The 20,054-nt window shown below is 43.3% G+C and overlaps 1 protein-coding gene across 5 annotated transcripts in view; it reads right to left on the minus strand.

The window, feature by feature from the left end:
• The window catches only part of atp2b4 (ATPase plasma membrane Ca2+ transporting 4), a 96,598-nt gene that overhangs the window by 25,564 nt on the left and 50,980 nt on the right, over window positions 1-20,054 (minus strand). For 4 of the 5 annotated variants that reach the window (XM_088920845.1, XM_088920844.1, XM_088920848.1 and 1 more), the window contains exons 7-17: window positions 19,725-19,760; window positions 13,915-14,076; window positions 12,148-12,362; window positions 10,215-10,457; window positions 9,179-9,423; window positions 7,324-7,558; window positions 5,591-5,770; window positions 4,251-4,338; window positions 2,516-2,622; window positions 655-846; window positions 34-247 (exon numbers count right to left, since the gene is read on the minus strand). In XM_088920845.1, the coding sequence (XP_088776971.1) occupies window positions 34-247; window positions 655-846; window positions 2,516-2,622; window positions 4,251-4,338; window positions 5,591-5,770; window positions 7,324-7,558; window positions 9,179-9,423; window positions 10,215-10,457; window positions 12,148-12,362; window positions 13,915-14,076; window positions 19,725-19,760 (1,917 nt within the window). The remainder of the gene's footprint in view (window positions 1-33; window positions 248-654; window positions 847-2,515; window positions 2,623-4,250; window positions 4,339-5,590; window positions 5,771-7,323; window positions 7,559-9,178; window positions 9,424-10,214; window positions 10,458-12,147; window positions 12,363-13,914; window positions 14,077-19,724; window positions 19,761-20,054) is intronic. The other variant, XM_088920847.1, reaches the window with a different exon arrangement.

Below are 20,054 nucleotides of genomic sequence, written 5' to 3' on the forward strand. Positions count from 1 at the left end.
AGGCCCACTGGAGGTTTGGGCAGCTCATCGTACCAGCAAACAGGAGGGTGAAGATGATGGTGAGCTGGTAGACGGCATGCCCCAGAATGTTCTTCATCATGGTGCGCGAGATGAGGGGCTTGTTGCGGCCGTAGGGTCTGCGGAGCAGCAGGGACTCCGTGGGCGGCTCAGTGGCCAGGGCCAGGGAGGCGAAGGTGTCCATGATCAGGTTCACCCACAGCATCTGCACGGCTTTCAGAGGGGAGTCCTGGGGGAGCAGTGGGACGCAGAGGGTGAGAGAGCACCAGGGCTAGGCTAGAAATCCAGGGCAACAGAAGAGTCCTAAACCCATCAAAACTGCACTGGAGTGTCTCGGCCGATTGTCAGAGGACAAGCAAGGCAGAGGCTGTGAACCATGTGGCTTGACTCACAGCTTGTGGAGCAGTACGGCTGCTTAAAAGTCAAACACACATAAAAAAGCCTGCGTGATGCGTGATGGCAGAGATGCTGCATCGTAAAATAGCCCCGGTTAAATCCACTAAGCTAGAACTCCAGACGCCCCCCCAAATCCCTTGAAACTGGACAGACATGAACACACCTTGTCCTTGGCTGTTCCACCACCTGCACCTGCAGCACACACAGAAGTGTGCAGGCCGGTCTGCGGCGAGATCTTACCTGAGTGATGCAGGCACCGGTGAAGGCCACAATCACGGCCACCACGTTGACGGTCAGCTGGAACTGCAGAAACTTGGAGATGCTGTCGTAGACGTTGCGGCCCCACATCACCGCCTTCACGATGCTGGTGAAGTTGTCGTCGGTCAGGATGATGTCAGAGGCCTCCTTTGCCACGTCTGTCCCAGCGATACCCTGGAGGCATAAGGGAAGCAGGTCAGCTTTCTCTCAACCACTGCTCCTGTGGCCTCTGTGGCTCCCCCTTCATTCCAGCTCCAGCCCACTTCATTGACCCTCACAACTCCCTTATTACATCTTTAATTAGATTACAAAAAGGCTTAATTAGCTAATCATCAATAGAATGACAGTGACCTTAGAACTCCAGAGCAATGCAGGGTTTACACGAACCACAATAAAGCATAACTGGCTGAAGTGTTGAGGGCCATTAGTTTGGAAATACAGGATTAATGGAGATTAATGCAGGTTCAGTTTTATAGGAAATCTATTATTTTCTGATGCTCACCTTTGAAGCATGCAATGGCTAATATGTTTTGGCCCACTGCATCAGTGATTTAGCCATTCAGAACAGCAACATGAGAACCCCTAAGTTACATTCCCATCTCACTGCACAATAGACTTAGTGTGGATGAACCAAATGAAGTCAAAGGTTCAAGGTACAAATATTTAAGAAAGATGAAACTTTGTGAAATGTTATACAAATAAAACAGAACTCCAAGCCCAGGAATGGCCAGTGTTGCTCCAGTGGGCAGATGCCAGCCATTATCCCAGGCAGTCAAAGTCACAAACAAAGGACACATCTGGAGGGTACTCCTGGTAGACGGATTGAATTTTTTTAAAATCAGATTTGGGTCCTAACCCTGGAGCAATCCTCCTTAAGAATCATTAATTTTCCCTTAAGTGTCTTTCACATTCATGATGACAAGGGGGTCAAAGAAAATGGGAAGAAAAATCACCAATGATGCAATCTCTATTATATTATTAATATTGCATTATTGCAATTTGGTCAAGCTTATTTCTTATGCCTTCCGTTGCAGAGGCAGCTACATGCTGCGTGCCAACCTTTACCGAATAATGACAATACAAAAACAGGCCAGGCCTGCGAGTTAGCCTTAAAATCTAAAAAGAACAACCCCAGTGTGTTCACTGGCTCCAGCCTTCATGTGCCTCTGAGTCACACTGTTCACAGAAAACAGTCTCCAGATTCCACTGCAGGAACAGCAGGCTTCCTAATTTATGTTAGCAAGACAATGAAGCTGGCAGCAGGCTCTGACACCGATCATTAAAAGTTTGAGAATTTATTGGGGGTACTTTCTTGGCATCTTCCTTGTAAAGCCTTTTTTATTTTGGCTTGCGTCTAAAAATAGTAAACACGATAGAAGGTTTTGTTGAAAAAAATGCACAGAAATACTTGCAAACATGTACAGCATCCATAGTGCGGGGTGGAAACACAAATCCCTAGCGAAGGAGGTGGGACGCATTGCGTATGGCTTATTTCAGAGGCCACGACTTTTCAGGCAGCTACGCAGTGCGAGTCATGTGTACATTTTAAGACAGATTAAATGATTTTATTAGCTTTAAGACCTAAAAGGCGGACACCTCAATACTGGGGTCGTTCCAATCCTCTCCCTGCAGGACTGGGGGGTTTAACTCCCTTCATTGTGCAACATAAATAAACAGTGGAGAAAAGGGCAGTGGCACATTGTAAACATGAGAGGTTTGTGGGAAAGAAAAATATTAAAGAAGCACCCGGCAGCTGAAAGCCTTTGGAACAACTGAGGTTATAAAGACAACAGAGTCCGACAGGCAAGTACGAAACGCCTCTGCAAAAGTTAGGCTTGGTTACCATGGCGAATCCAACGTCCGCCTTCTTGAGGGCAGGGCCATCATTGGTTCCGTCTCCAGTCACGGCCACCACTTGTCTCGTGTCCCCGACCGTGCTGTCAATAATCCCTGCAGGGAGACAAACACACTGAGCAGGCCCGGAAACTTGATCTACAGTATATGACACGACTGGGTCCATACCACTAGACTTGCTGAATGGTAAAGAGAAAAATGGGCATCACGTCCTGTCGGAAAATATTTTTTTTAAATGGAAAATTATTTGGATTGATTATAAAGTGACTTACACTTTTAAAAAAATATTTCTGCATACCCAGCTTACCTCGATGCAATTGCAAATTCTTTGCCAAATGTTTCAAGGCTCAATTTAAAGGCTACATCCCACACCCAGCTTAGGGACAAAGAGGAGGTGCAGACATGCTCCATCAACGCGCCACCTCCTCACACGGCCATTCGTCACTTGCCATGCTGTGAGCTCCCTAGCGCTTTACAGGACAGGTAGAGCCATTCAGAGGAGCAATGAATTTTGCGCCAGCATCACTGCAAGGGTGTGGCAGGTGTCAGGGGCTGCTCTTGGGCTGAATCTGAGAACACCCTGGCCACCTTGCCCTGCCCTTGTGGCACCAAGCAATCTTCCTCTGTCTGACGATTCCTGGGTAGAGGTGGCTAATGACACAGCCCAGGCTGGAACCAGAGATGTCTGGACTATAGGGCTTAACTTGTGCACTGAGCTTGGCCAATAAAGAGCTGCCTTTCTTATTTCTTCAATCACGGGATTACGTTTGTTCCTACTTTTTATTGAAGCAGTAAGCTGCTCTTTATCCACATACAGCCCATCCAATCTACTCCATGTTGGCGTTTTAATAATACTGATTATATTGATCCGGCCAACGATCAATTCTGTAATTGAGATGCTAGAACACTGAAGGCTGCTTGGAGGAACACTTCAGGACATTACAGGCAGCTCAGTTAAAAAGGACAAGGAAGAAAAAAGCCGCTAGAAACCCTGAAATGTGGAATGTCATAAGCTACAGACCAGTTTAACGTGCTGCATAAAACCTGGTCCCACAAGCTTAAACAAGAAACGAGAAAACCACAAATTAGCTTGTGCATCACTGGAAAATAAGCCACAAATGGCATAATCGCACGTAAGGACAAGCCAGTCAGCTGTGCAGCTGTTTCCATCTCAATGGATGTGGTAATATTTTTACCTTAAAACATAAAATTAGATAATATAATTCAGGTGGGTAACTGCATCAGCATGTGTAGTCTGCTAAGGAACAAGTAATAGGTTTATTCCATGCTGAAAAGAGAAGAGAGAAAACACAACGTTTCGGCTGTGAAGCCTTCTTCAGGTATGAGCTTCTTCCTCACACCTGAAGAAGGCTTCACAGACGAAACGCTGCGTTTTCTCTCTTCTCTTTTCAGCATGAAATAAACCTATTACTTTGTTCCTAATACTAATTACATGGAGTTTTTACTCTGTCACAGATTCACTTTTAAATTAAAATGCTACTAATAAAGTATTTTTCCTCATTTAAAGCAGCAGGCTTTGATGGTCCTCGTGTCAGAAAAATGATTGACCAAAACCAAAATTTCCAAATGCAATAAACCCATTTAGATTCTTACTCCATTCACAAAGAGTACTTTCAGGAATCAGGGCCTTCTTTTTGTCATTCTGCTGTGACTTAAGAGTTTTGCGTTTTACCAAACGGCTCTGCTGCAATAGGAGGCCTTACCTTTCACCAGCGTGTGCTTGTCTGTCGGGGACGAGCGTGCCAACACGCGCAGCTTCGGCCAGACCTTGTCCAGGCGCTCCTGCTCGACCTAGAGAGGTGAAGACGAGGTGGATGGGTGTGTGTGTGTGTGTTGGGGGGGGGGGGGGGGGGAGCGGAGTCAAATGAACCCACTGCTGGAGTCTGATCTACAATGATGGTTTGCTCAAGGACAGCCCAACTCCCTCTTTCCAGCTTCTTTGTAACCCAGCTCCCTGTCGAAGCAGAGCTGGTACTTAGTGAAACCGCATGCACAATTTGAGCTTTTTTTAATGTGTAATGCTGAAGAGTTCCCCAGGTTCGCATATTCAGGGTTCAGTATCAATCAGCCTACATTGCTGGGGGTTGCTGGCTGTATGTGTTGGGCTTCAGAATAAAACTGGCTCATGGGAGTGAGTCTAAAGTAGTCTATTTCATGTGCACTGAAGCGTGTGATGTACAAAGTACTCTGACTGGGAAGGGGTTTCGTTCCAGTGATGTGCAGTCAGAAAAATACCTTAAAGCACTTTCTGGAGTGGTCTTGAAAGATCCTAAAGTACCTTAAAGATAGGATGAGCCTTCATCCACCTCTGAAGTACAGCAGTACATTATCCCTCAGACCAGGTGGAGAAGATGACAATTCTAAAGCAGGAAATGTGTGTAGGCTGGATTAGGGAAAGCCAGAAAAGGAATTTAGCTAGAACACTGAGGGACCTGGGACCTTTAAAGATGACCAGAGGTCGGGATTTTGGTTTACTGACTCATTAAAAAAACAGCACCTCCTACAGCAGTGTCCCCTTTTACAATACTGGGACATTGGTCTGTAAACTCTAGTCCAGAGGGAAGAGCGCCACCTAGTGCTCCACCACCACCACTTACAGCAGTAACCTAGCTTTCATCAGGGTCAGGCATCCCCATATATTATCTCCTGAGACTCGATAAGCCCATGTAGAGTGAAATCTATGCTCATGATATGGGATGTAAAGGGTAGGGGTGTAACCCCAGCGTCCTGGCCAAATTTCCCATTGGCCCTTACCAGTCATGGCCTCCTAATAATCCCCATCTATAAACTGGCTTCATCACTCTGTTCTCCTCTCCTTTAATAGCTGATGTGTGGGGAGCGTTCTGGCACACTATGGCTGCTGTCGCATCATCCAGGTGGTGGTGGAGGGGAGTCCCCATTACCTCTAGAGCACTTTGAGTGGAGTGTCCAGAAAAGTGCTATATAAGTTTAAGCAATTATAAATGATGATGATGATGATGATGTGGAAAGGGCTGGAGTGGGCTGCATGCTGAAGGTGTGAGGGTTACCCTGTCCCCCTCACCTCTCCTTTGTCGTTGCGGATCAGCTGGTTGAACTCTTTACCCTCCAGGCACAGGAAGTCCTCGTTAGGCTGCAGGATGCCGCACTTGGTGGCAATGGCACGCGCGGTGTTGATGTTGTCGCCTGTTACCATGCGGACTGTGATTCCTGCTCTCTGGCACTTGGTGATGGCCTCAGGCACCTGGCAGAAGAAAGGGCACAGAAGTCTGAAGCACTGCACCCTCTAAACCCTCATAACCACAGCAGATTCACACCCGGTTGTGTTTATGTCTAAATAAGGAAATGACATGCTCCAGATATTCACGCTGTCGGCTTTCCAAGATATTGGCATATCTAGCTCATTAACAGCTTACATTTAAGGTCAACATTTTGGATTCTTTTTAAAACGGCCCCAAGACTCAAAGACTCTTTGAGGGCCAGCAGGTTATTCATGAAGCCTGAAATTGTTCATTTTTGTTAATGATTACCAACCCTTTCACACATCTACTGTATAAAAAAACCTGCCTTATAAGCATATAGTAATAAATTAAAATTGACAAAAGATTTCTTTGCTTATTAGGGTTACCCTGCTTATAATTGCAAACAAAGCATAAGAGTTAAATTAATAATACTGCTTAAAAGATTTGCATTATTCTTTCACTGCCTGTCACTTTTCACAGCCATCAGGTGCACAACCTATATATAGAAACACTCATTTATATTACAAAAAAACAAAAAGACTGGCTGTTCAACGTGAATGCTTCCAGTATCTTTTAAGCAGGCACTTTAAATGTTCCTGAATATGTCCTTCCAGATACCCACTGAAAATAACTCATTTGCAAATATATATATGTAAAAAAAGTTCAGGCTGTAAAAAAAAAAATCTGCATTATCACTCCCGGGAAGCAACTCTAGGGGTGCAGCTCGCCCTTCCACCCCCCCGCTGTTTGGGTTATTTCAGATCTCAGCATGAGCTCTTCCCAGCCCGGTGCACAGCCAGCTGCAGCCTGGCGAGACACCCTGATCCACTGGGGAGCAGGAGGGAACTTGCAGCAGATTTCTGTGTAATTATCCGCATTCGGGTCCTGCTATGAATCACCCCCTACCACTCATTAAGCCCAATCAGATCATTTATTTATAATTAGAAACCTCCCAGCACACAGCAGACAGATAGAGGGAGACAGATTTGCATACAACACTATCTCTTTTGACACCAGAGAACAAAATAATGACTTTTATAGACCACTAATGACTGAAGAGCACCTACATTTTGCATATTGTCACAATCCCACAAGGTCTAGGTTCCATGACCTGCACTTTCCTTCTTTAACTGATCTTGGCAGCTCCATACACATGTGCTAACTGTGCATCAGCTTGGCAACTAAACAGTGTTTCCTCCTTGGCCCATGGCACAACAAAAGCCCCTTCTATCCACAGTTAACAGTAACTTTAATTGACTTTTACTATATGTAGGCAGTGATGAGAGAATGGACTTAAAATTGATGCTGCATAAATGAAGAATACAAAAACTCAGATGCTTTGATTTTAATTTCTTCTACTTGCATTGGGAAATATTTCACAAAACCACCGACAGCTACATGCTGAAACTCCAGAGGAACAACGAGGCAACATTTCCAGCACTGCCTGAACTTTTAATATCCATGTTGTGCGCTCTCTCGGTTTGTTGCCACTTGCTTTGTCAGAGCATTTCTCACAAGCAGAACGCTCCTTCTGGGGCCGGAGGTCTGCGTTTACCTCCGGTCGGACAGGATCCTCGATGCCCACGACGGCGATGCACGTCAGATCTGACAGGATCTCGTTCTCGTTGTCCCAGTCGGGCTCCGGCTCCGCAGGGAAATCCCGCATGGCCAGGCAGATGGTGCGCAGCCCGTCGCAGGCCATGGGCTCGATCACCTTCCTCACCATCTCGTCGCGGTCTTTGGGCTTGAAAACCCGAGCCTCTCCGTTCGCATCCAGGAGCCGGGAACATCTGGGCAGGGAAAACAAGCCGCAAGAATGATAGTCAACTAGGAAAGCAGCTCAGAGCAGAAAAAGTTGCTGGATACAACCACAGTCCCAAACTAAGGAGCAAAGGCATGTGGACTTGCCTGCCATCAAACAGAGAAGCACACATACAAATATGAGGAAACTCGACTAAAAGAGGCTGATCATTTTGGGGTAATATTTAAGATTTGGTGCTGCTCATCTATCCTTATATATACAAAGATAGGATTAAATGGTGCAAAACCATTCCATTCCAGATCAGTATTAAGTGTTGGCAGATGTATTTTTAATATATATTTCAAAATTTTAGCTTGCAGTTGAATATTATTTTAGAAAGCCTGTTCTCAAGTACAACAGAAGAATGAACTGTAAAGCAGATGGCAAGTACAAATCAATGCAATTATTTTGCTGCCCCAACAGATCATAGCTGCAGTACAATTCAAAGCAGTTTTCAAAAAAATGTAACGCAAAGCATCTTTCAGTAGTTTGTTAGATTCTAATAATGATGAGATGGGACAGTGAATAAAAAGTGAGTATACACATATTTAACATTTGACTGTTTGCCATAAATTCCCCTGCCAGAAGAAATGACAGCCCTGGCCATAATGCCAAGTCTGCGAAAACCCTCCTCACTTGTGAGAAATGAGCTGGGGAGGCAGCTGCAAGGATAAAGATGGGGAGGAGAGAGGGGTGACAGAAAGGGGGCTCAGCAGAAGAGTATTTGTGATTGAGCTTCTGATTAACAACTCCATTTTCCAAGGTTAAGCTTAACGCAAGTAGAAACTGCAGAATCAGAACATAAGAACAGGGAAACCTGTGGTAATCAGACATTTGAGAATGTAGAAGAGAATAAAATAAAAAAGGACCCTACCAGAAATTTTGTCCACACTTAAGTGTCCACAATATCTTAATATTTTCCCCTCAGAATATTAAGAAAAATATAACTATATATACACACACACAAAACACGCATCACACTACCTAATTCCTATACAAGTATCATGTTCTTACAAGTGTTAAGATGTTGCTTGCTACATTAACAGTGTCTTTTTCAAATTGATCCCCTAACCTGAAGTGTTATCTACAGGCAGACAGACAACACACTGTCTTCAGCACTCTGGTCTGTATCTTCCATCAGTTAGCATTATGACAGTCACACCAGGCTCTTAGATTTACATTGCATCCAAAGAATAGCTCCAAAACAGGTGAAGTAGCAAACTTAGGGCAGCTGTAGTAAGGGATAGAGGCTCCTGGCAACAAGCGTCTTATGATCATCACTGGCACATTTGGCCTCCATATTAGGTCTACAGGGAGTGATATACACAGCTGGGATAATAAGGAAAACATACATTTACATCCACTGACTTTTTTTTAAATGGTTCAAATTGGAACTAAAGCCATCCCTTTTCCAGAATGTTGTCTCCTCCCCAAAACCAAATGCACAAACTGAGCAAGTATCTCAAATGTGATGACTTAGAAGCCCACATTCTTGCTATGCCATGCAAAGAGACCTCCTCATGTGAAAAATCAGGTGCAGGACTCATTAAGGGGTCTCAATACAGAGCAGCTGGCTGGAAGAATGGCAATCGAGAAGAGGAGCCCTTACTTGCGCAGGATGATCTCCGAGGCCCCCTTGCTGTACATGCGGTATCCAGACCCGTCGGGATTCTTCAGCACCGTGCTCATACTCTTGCGCACGGAGTTGAAGGTGTAGACCTTGTAGAGCTTCTCCTCCGGCACCTCGTCCCTCACCTGCTGGTAGTTTTTCTTCAGCTCCAGCACCAGGCCCAGGAGGGAGCACTCCGTCTTGTTCCCCACGTGGCGGGGTAGCCCCCCTTCCTTCTCCGGAGGCTGTGGGGAAGAAACGGTACATCCGCCATGGAACCGGATGGGTCTAGAGCCTTCAGGTTGCTGAGGTCACAGGAGGTTGATCTTGCTGCTTAACACTTGCTAAAAATTCTCAAAGGAGAACATCACCCAGGCACCTGAGATTTTATCAAGGCAAGTTGTTGAATTTGTAATGTTCAACATGGCTTATTTAACGGTAAGTAAGAGGATTTAAAAAAAGGTCTGAGGTGAACTGTTGAAGCATTAATGCCTAAGTTCACAACCTTGAATTGCTGTGTTTTGCTCATAACACTTAAATGAATCTGTCAGGCTTCACTAAAGTGATACTCTCAAAGTGCATAATGCAGTTATAATATTGTAGTTTTATAGCAATTTTTTAGAGCAGCAAGTACTGCAGCTACTGAGGCATTCTTTGCTGAGTTAGTCCATAAAAAGGTAATGAGCAAAAATAAGCTTAAAACTGCTCTTTTTTAAGGCGTATATGCCATATATATATATATGTATGTATATGCCAAATATATTGGTTCTGGAGACCCAATATATTTATATACTCAAGCAACTTGTAAAGATGTAGAACAGTTTACTATGGAAGCAGGCCATTATTGAAGTGATTTTGAAAGCCTTTAGAATGACACACAGGAAAATGGGCTTCAAGGAGCTGAGCTGTAATCAATTTCTGGAACAAACACCATGACTCAGTGGGACCAGGGCGGAAAGCCTGTCATGGAGAGGAACTGAGAGAAGAGGGGGTTCCGAGAAGGAGAGGTGGCCATGCATTAGTGCACACCACTCACCAAAATCTTGGAGGTGTAGGCCGAGTTGACAGCAATGCTGGTGACGATGAGCTCCAGTGTTTCAGGCCGCAGGGCATCTGGATCGGGAATCTGGCGGTAGTGTGTGTCGCCAAGATACGCCTGCACCACTGTCATACGGTTCATGGTCAGTGTGCCAGTCTTGTCCGAACAGATGGCCGTGGCATTGCCCATTGTCTCGCAGGCATCCAGGTGGCGCACCAGATTATTATCCTTCATCATTTTCTGGAATGTAAAAAGTAAAAATTGAGCATTGTTCTGTATTATTCCCTTTCAGCATGGAATCTGTAAAACCTCTGTGTGTGTATATATATATGGTTTTAAACCAGGATGTGTATTGCTCAAATGTAGATTTGTATTGCTCAGTGCTAGCAGTGTATTGCTTAGACAAGCACCAAACGTGTTACATCAGAAGACCAGCCTTTTTTCCAAGGGGAGTTTAAGATCCCTTTTACACTATCTCGTGTAGTGTAAAAGTGCATTACAAAGGCAGTGGTTTTACACTAGCAAATAATCACATCGTGCCATACATAAAGCTCTGAAGCTCCAGCAATACAACTTTTCAGAATCTGGCTTGGGGCTGTGGGTGCAGTTATTGAATGATGTCATTACATTTGTTGTCGTCTTATGGGTTTTGCAGATAATTATCAAGGAGAGAAGGATTCCAGCAAATCGAAAATAAACTGCAGCCATGGGCCAATGACAAAGTACAAGCACTTGTAACACTGTGGACAGATACATCAATGCAGAACTGAAGTCAAGAAAGCGAAACAAAAAAGCTGGTCAGCAAGTGAAACACAAATATACAAAAAAAAAACTATCCACAAAACATTTTCCACTGTCTTGTATTACATCGCCAACATTCAACTTGCTCTTGAAGCTTGGTTTACCTTTCTAAAGTAAAAACAGCTCAAGTGATCCATGCTGCACCAAGCTGGCACAGACCCAACCGGCTAGTAATAAGCATAAACAGCATCGAACGTCCTAGCAGACTGGCGTCACTGTAACAGTTTCATCTTATGCTACGAGACCTGCTACAATTGTAATGCTCATTTAGATTTTTAACATTTTCTCTAAAGTGACTTGCAAACACTAGGGGGTGTATTATTAATCAACTGTTTTGAAGTGCTTTACCATCCGTCTTGGAAAGCAGCTTATTCCTGGAAAGAGTACAAACCACCTGTAGCCTATTCTAGAAGCACTCAGCGCAAGGCAGGATGACTCCCTGGACAGGACTCCAGTTCATCCTTAGGAGCACTCTTAAGAATAACACATAGACCTCAATTTACCTAGGCAGCATATATTTGGAGGGTAGGAGGAAGAGGAGCACTCAGAGGAGCACTCACGAAATGGACTAAGACAGAACACGCAAACTCCCAAGGCCTCAGTCCTAGCCGCCACCACACCCTGCCCTTCTTATATTACTTAAATTCTCTAGGATACACAGGCAGTTCCGGTTTGTGATCAGAAACGCTTCATCTTGAGGTAAAATGCACCTGAGGCAGGGATAAAAACCAAACCAAGAAGAGTCTTCTCTTAGACACTAAGAAAATAACAACCTCAGTCACTGAGAACAAAAGAAGCGAACTCTGTCCGATAAAAGATGAGCTCACGGAGCAGGAAAATTTAGCTCTTATTTATGCTTTACATATACAGTGGCACCCCTAGCCAAATTACATTTTGTCGATTTTCTAAGGGAAAAGAAGTTAACACAACCTCTGTAGCGAATAAACAAACTTGACATGTTTCTGCAAATTTTGTAACCGACATTTAATAAAACCCTCAGGTCTCTCCTTCTACACCCGCTGTAGATTACAGGTAGTTTTTTAAACAGTTCGGAAAACACTTCTGAACTCCCAGCTTGGTCCTAGTCCACGCTGGCACCCCTGCCCGCCCTCTTCGGCGGCGGATTTACCTTGACAGAGTACGCCAGCGAGATGGTGACAGCCAGAGGCAGCCCCTCGGGCACTGCCACCACCAGCACGGTCACGCCGATGATGAAGAACTTGACAAAGTACTGGATGTAGATGGGGGTACACTCCTTCAGCCAGGGGCGCCCCTGAACCCCAAAGGTGTCGATGACAAAGTAGAGGATGAGAATGACGACCGTCACCGCAGACATGATCAGACCTGAGCAGCAACAATTAAATGAACAAGTCAAGTCTGGGCCTGGCTGTACAGATCTCTTTGAAGTGTTACTCTACTTAAACATTAAATACGTCTCTTTCAAGGCTGAACTACTGCAGTGCTCTTTTGGCCACAATCCCAGATATGATCAAAGGCAAATCTTTAGATGGCTCAAGGTTCTGCTGCTAGAGTTCTGAGTTCTGAAACACACAAGCCCAAATCTGTATGATCTTCACTGGCTCCCTGTGTCCCAAAAAAACAATTCTAACAAATTCTGATCAAGTTGATAGAAGTGCAGGGTCTTACTTCTAGTCATCTTTCACAATTCACACAGCGGCATTCTCCCAAATCAGTCCAGTGAAGAGCCACCAAAAACAATGTGGGACTTAAGGGACTTGAACAGAGAAGACTGTGAGGGGGCTAAATACTGTGCAAGTATTAAAAAACCTTCAAGGGCTTTGACAAAGTCAAGGCTGTGGATTTCTTCAGAATAAACAGTGAAAGATGAATCATAGGACAAATGGAAATTGTGCGGAAGTGCATTTAAAATTGAACACAGGAGGCACTATTTTACCAAAAGAGCCTGTGGGAGTACCGAACAAGCTTCCCAGCCATGTTGTTGAAGCTGATACTCTGGCGGCTTTCAAAACAATGGCTGGGCGAGATCCTTGGATTAATCAGATTATAACTACCAAACGGGCTAGATGTCCTTCTCTGGGTTGTAACTGTTTTGTATTCTTACATCTCAGTCTAAATGGTATGCTAAGCAGAAACGGCCCTTGTACTTTTTACAGGAACATCACCCTTCGACACCTGCTATTTTATGCATTTGACCCCCCTCCCCCCCTGAAGAAGTGGAACTCCCTGCCATGACATATTACCAACCTGCTGACTTTGAGCAAAAAAAATAATTAGGTCTTTGTTAAATTCAGGCATTCAATTAAAATATTATTTGTATAGGAGACCCCTGATAATTTTAGGTTGTTAGTGACTATCCCACTCTCTCCACTCTTAGGTTCAGATCTGCTCAGCAGCTCATGGTCTGCTCAGCAAACACGTGAGCCGTGGGACACACAAAGGATTCCTATATCCACGACATCACACAAATTGATTAACTGCCTTGGTTTCAGTCGGCACATGGCTGATTGTACAGCATAACTCGCATGTTCCACAGTTAGGGTAGTTACATACTGTATAAAGTAGGACATGAATCTGATACTTATTTAATATGTTCATGCTGGGCTATTTTAGATGCTTTTTACTCTCCATGCTTTAATACCTGACTTATTTTGTTTCAAGTCACTTTCTTTATTATTGAGTGCTCCAGTGTGGCAGATTTATTGCAGGTTAACTAGAGACCAAAGGCTTTATTACAAGGGACCCACAAATGAGAGGCCCTGAAACTTTCACTTTACAACTATTCATTTCTGAGCTTTAGGTTTGGTGTGTAGGTCTTGTAAGGCACTGGTGGAGCCCAGTGCTGTGGCATTCACTTTAGCTTACTGCCTTCAGGGAGGGCTTCCAGCCCATCAATGCCCTCTTGTTGACCCTTTACCTGCTTTGCCTATCTGCACAGCCAGCCTGGTGAGCTTGCCCTGCAGGACCGATTTCTCTTTCTTGGTCACGTTCACTTTCTTCACCTCCTTCTCTTCACTCTCCACACATTCCTCGCTCTTCAGAGGCTGGATCTCCAGGGCAACCCCGTCCTGGGTTTTTGCTGCGAGCAGGCGCGGGGGTGGCGGGGGGGGAGGGGGTGCAGGAGACAGAGGTTGGGAGAGCAGGGAAGGAGAGGACGGTGGTGGGGGAGAGGTGGAAAAAATGACAGGGAAAGAAACCTCAGTGAATTCAGTCACAGCGGATGAAGACGGGCATCAAGAGTGGCCGTAATCAGACCGGTTTCTTGAGCAGGCTGCTGCTGCAGTAATACAGCCTGAGAACCTGTTTTTCCTTGGTGTAATCTCACCAAGGCACCATTCCTCCATATTTTAATGGACTGCCGTAAATCCAGCTGGCTCAGTAGCTTGCATTTTATAGACCAGTATTACACACATATAGATATGAATAGATTTTAGATTGTTTTTAGAACTGTGAAATGATGTAGGCTGCAGATTAAAATATCCTTTCAAATATAACGCTTATTTGTCTGTAATTCAGAAAACCAGAACAGGCAAAAAGAAAAGTTACAGCTCTCAACCACTGTTCCTTTGCAATGTTACTAGTACACTCCTGAAACCAATCAGATACTATTTGCATTTCAGCACAGGAGCTGGTAACATCACACCTTAAAAAGGGTGAATTTTGACGCTACAGGTACAGTGCTGGTCTTGCAAACAATTCTAAAAACAAAAACAAAGCCTCATCTCCAAAGACCCACCTTTTTAACACTGACATATGTAGTTATGTTAATAAGCAATGTGGGGGGGGGGGACTTGGAGGAAAAAGTTTAGAATAGATGATAAAATCTTCATCTTCCCTGAAGACAAACTTTCAGGTGTGTCTGATACAATGGGATAGGCTGTTTTATCCTCTACTAGCCCTTTCTCTGCAGAGAGATTTCATAGGATCCAAAGATGTTATTCAGGTGTAAACAAAGCAAAGGGCAAAGGCAACAGCTCCTTTTTTGGTTTCAAAGTTAAATGCCATAATTTTCATCAAGGACCTGACAAAATGCAGTTTAACTTTCAGCAGACTGAGTGGAGCAGTTTAAGCCCAGCAGCTCATTTTGTTTAGCCTGGCAGGGCTTTCTAAAAAGGAAGCGTGGAACTGTTTGATTATTAAAATGTCTTGCTTTTGTGGCTTTAGAAGTCCTTGTGTAAGCTTTAGTTCCATTATCACTGCTTTTTTTTTGCATTTTCATATTAATCATCAGCTCACTGTGACTGGACTCTGATTCAGTCTCCCAGCAGGAAGATAGCAGCCAACTGCTCTTATACAGTATGTCCTTGTACTCTCAAAGAAGAGCAATTTTCCATTCTTCCCCAACAAGAGGAAGTTTCCCTAGGCTTTTGTTCAAACCATGAAATCTCTGCAATTTATTTGGTATCAGTAAAGGTTTTCCTGTTAAAAGCTGAAGTAGCTAAAATGAAGCAAGGAATGTCATAGACGTCCTTCCCTATTTCATCTCTTTTTATTTAGATCGGCAGCTTCAATGCGCTTCTTAAATAAAGCGTGAAACACCAGAACCCGGAGCAGTTTCTCACATCTTACAAAACTGTTTCTGAGTATGAATAAGAATAAATTACTTTGATAGTTAACACACAGGTCTCGCCAAGCTGCAGATCTTCTAGAAAAAAGTAAGGGAGAGGTAAGATATCTTTTGACTATATTCACCCAGGAAGAAATCATCTTGGGTCCCTTAGTTTGAGTATTCAATAAAATTCGAATACAGAAATCTGTACCACTGGCGTCAGTGTTGCTGCTGAAGGGGGTTTAAGCAAAACCTACTTTTGAAATTCTTTGAAAGCCTTTCTTCTATTTGCAGATAGCTGTGACCACGCTTTTAAAGCTAAAAAAGAAACCAGCAGGAATTTTTCCTCAGAGCTCGGAGACAGCCCCCTCTTTGAAGGTACCCTGTAAGGGGGCTCTGGTCTCTGTACCGAACTTGTCCACCGCAACACAGACCCGACTAAAAGGACAAGATGGACAGACAGTGACACACTGACGCACGCACGCACGGACAGGAGGGGCGAGTGTGTCACAGGCTGGACGACAGAAGCAAAAGAAAAAAAGAGCTGAAACTGTCCAGAAGATAAAACAGTGCAAGAGCGTCAAACAGAGACGGGATACAAGACAGCATGGGGTCCTGAGCACATCCCTGAAAAGAGGCAACACGGTGGGTGGAACAAACAGTTCAAAAGCCCACAGAATCTGAAAGAGTGCAACTCTCAGTACCTGGTTTCTCCAGCAAGCTGGAGCAACCCGTATCCACAGCTCAGCTGTTCCACTGCCTTCAGAGACATACAAAGTGCCAGGCAGTCGTCCTAACGTAGCTGAATGGAGTTGGATTTTACATAAACTACTAGACAGTTTCAGAACACTTCGGAACCCCTGCAGCAGTGTGCAGCCTAGACAGCTACCTTGCTTTCAGAATAAAAGTAGCCACTAATGTAAGTAGTACAGGTGCATATACCACTAACTTAAATGAAATGTTTTCAAATGGAAGTAAACTCCGCTTCCGAGCTTCAGAAGAGGAATAGGTCCGACAGCACCGTAAAAATGTATTAACATCTCAGAAATGTCCAGGCTACAGTGTGCAGCAAAATGACCGAGATCTTTGCATGTTTTCTCTATGCTTTTCTGCCTGAGCCTTCATCAATCGCTAATAAAAGATTGTGTCTTTGCAATTACCTGTTTGTGGTCAAGACGAAAAAAAAAGAGCTATTTAATAAGGAAATTGTACTGCAAGTTGCAGGCCCTTGTGACACGGCATTCTTTCAGTATGCAAGCAGTCACAGCTGATCCAATGCAGCAATGAACAGGACAGATCTCTGAAGACAGGGTAAACTGAGGGAGGGCACAGGCTGAAGCAACTGGCACTCCTGCTGGCTCACATACCATGTAAACGGCTACTGACATCCAGGGCTGGAATGAATATCTTGACTGTCACCAGCTAAAACTGGTGCTTAAGAATAACATTTGTATGAAATACATGACACTAGTTCCAGTGTTGATCCTTGCAATGTTGTCTCCCTGGAGTGCCTTGAGATTCATGAATAGTGTTGGGCAAAACTTTTGTAATACATTTTTTTTAAATTTTTCAAATTAAGTCATAACAGACAATGATATGAATATTCAAATACAGCACTCAAATATTTTGTTTTTATGATCCAGTGTTTTTTGTGGCATTAGACCATTTGGATTCCGGTACAGCCTCGATACTGTGAAATCGTGATACTATACTTCCTGTCACTGGCTTAAATTGGTTTTTAAAGTCCTAGTTACTCTGGGTGTTCACAGGATTCTGTGCTGTGAACTTTACTATTTAACATATATATGTTGCCTCTTGGTTAGATGAAAGTGAATAGTGTACTTGGGTCCAGGATTGTGCTGAGGATACTCAGATTTACATGACAACTAAATCAGATACTGCTCCTTCAGTTTTTGCACTGTCTGATATAAGGATAAACCAGAACTGTTTGCTGAACAATGAAAACACTTGTTTGTTGGTTTCCAACAAGCTATGAAAAATTAGCAATTTAATTGCTGTTGATGATGGAACTGAAATTAAAAGGACCTAAATAAAAGTCATAGACCAGATAGAAGACATCATTTAGTCCCATATTAGAAACACCACAAGGGGATTTTTTTCCATTTACATAAAATTATCAAATAAAATTCCCTGCTGCATTATTTAATCAAGATTATACTGCTGTAACACCTTAGTTATTAGGGTGCCTACTAGGCTTCAGTATCTTCAAAATTCTGAAGCTACTGAGCGAACTACATCTGCTCTGTCACAGCAGATAACTCCTGTCCTGTGTGAACTGCACTGGCTGCCTGTGAAAATCAAAGGGGAGATTAAGGTTCTCCTGCTCAAAGGTAAGGCATCACACAGTCCATCTCCAGGTAAAGCACTTACTGGATGAATACAGTCCAACACTAAATCCTAGGTCTGCTGTCTCAGGTCTTCTTGCTGTAGCCAGACCAGGCTTCAGACATCTAGAGGAGTCTCTTCTGAGCAGTTCTACAATACTTGATTGCAACTCACTGCAATCTATATTTATCACTGGCTCTGCGTTCAACTTAAAGATCTAGCTTTTTACTACAGATTTTAATATAGAATTATTTACTTGTGGTTTTACTCTGTCATTTTACCGTGAATTATTTTCCTTCATATTTATTTGAGTCTTCTAAAAACTGCTTACAAGAAACATAGTAATCTGTGGACTAAAAAGCTGATTTAACAAAGTAAATGCAGTTGTACGAGTATGTTTCAACATTTACTAAAATTAAAATTGAGACACAAATGTATTTCTAAATATACAATGTTCAAACTTATTGTGCCCAGTAAGTTGAAGTACAAACTTTAACTCTTCAATGTTTTTTAATTTTCTAATATTTTAATAAAGCCTCAGAGTTAACTGAGGCTTCTGGAAGTCACCTTGATTGTTCCTGGTGGATGGAGGATGAACTTACAGGAAAACACTTACAGTAAATCATCACGACAAATGTCATATTGGCAAAAAATCATTGATCTTAATTCCAGTGGCAGCTATTGAAAAATCTTATTTTTTGACTGTGGTACAGTAAGTAAGCTCACAGTTATTATCCCACCATAAAAGGGATATACGAAAGCTGTGCTGACAGAGAATTGATTTGGGAGGCTGACTCATATACAGTACAAGGGCAACAATTCGTCATCTGAGAAAACACTGGCATCATTAGGATACACTGTCCAGGACAACCAGTCAAGGCTGACATCTTGAATCCGATGTTTGTGGCAGAGTTAGACCACAACGAGAAAAGAAAATACATGCATTTGCCGAACTGCAACGAATTAATATCCAAGTCAAATGGGGTCATGTTTTTGGGTGAATCAAAAACCGAGTTTCTTGAGAGTCTCACCAGCAGTATGATTAGCACAAAGGCGAAGCTCATGTTGACAAAAGACTGTCATGGTTTTTCCTCCTTGTCCTAGTATTAGAACCGAGGGGAAGAGGTTCCTAAGCTAAAAGGGGTATTGTAGTCAAAAACCTCTGCTTGAGTATATGAATAATAATGAATAATGAATTGCGATATATGATAGCACTGAATTAAAGTCAATTGTTTTATGACTTACAATTGTAACGGGATAACAAAAAGCCTGCATCAAATTAAATGACCCCATGATTAAGAAAGCATACTGTCACACACAGAAGCCACACAAGTCTGGAAGAGCTAAAGACCTTCTGTGAGGAAAGGCCAAATATTCCTCTGAAGACGTTTAAGAATGTATGTACCTAATCAAAACATGCTCTTGAGCTTATCATAGCTGAAGCAAGGCACACAGGATACTGGCTGCCAGTCTATAAATACATTTGAATTATAATTAGACAGGGGCACCACTTTGTTGTGGTTATTTTTCCTTCTATATAAATTACAGGCCAGTTTCTCCAACACCACCTGAGTCTGTCTAAATAAATGCAATAGTTCACAAAAGAAATAAAACTCCATGGAACCAACAATTAAACCGGCCTCTGCAAAACAAATTCTTTCCAGGTAGGTGAGAGTTGCACCCTTTCGCAGGACAGCCAGGTGAAAACGTCCCAAGGCTTTGCAGAAAAAAGCGACAGCGTGACGAAACGGAGAGAAAGAAAGAGTGAGACTGAGACATGACTCCGAAACTGCTGCTGAATGGGGAGGGAGGGGATCGGGAAGGAGGGTTACCTTTGTTGCGATTTTCAGGGGCTCCTTGTTTTTTACCTGTTCAAACAGAGAAAGAGGGTGGAGCGCTGATCACATGACTTCCAAAAAAAATTAAAGGAAAAAATTCAAATAAGCCAACAAAACAAGGTTCACAAGGCACATGAAATACCAGATAGGGAGATGCCATCGCCTGCGTGGGAAAAGCCTAGCCTTGCTCCTTAAACAGATAATACAATGTTTTGGACTCTGGTTGAAATATTTTGATGAAACACAAGATCTCCAAAAAGCCTATGTGCGTATCTACAGAGAACTGAATGGTTTGGAAACATGGAGTCTTTCGAGGAAACATGC

The sequence above is a fragment of the Atractosteus spatula genome, chromosome 7 (genome assembly GCF_055471065.1).
Source record: "Atractosteus spatula isolate fAtrSpa1 chromosome 7, fAtrSpa1.hap1, whole genome shotgun sequence".
NCBI lineage: Eukaryota > Metazoa > Chordata > Actinopteri > Semionotiformes > Lepisosteidae > Atractosteus > Atractosteus spatula.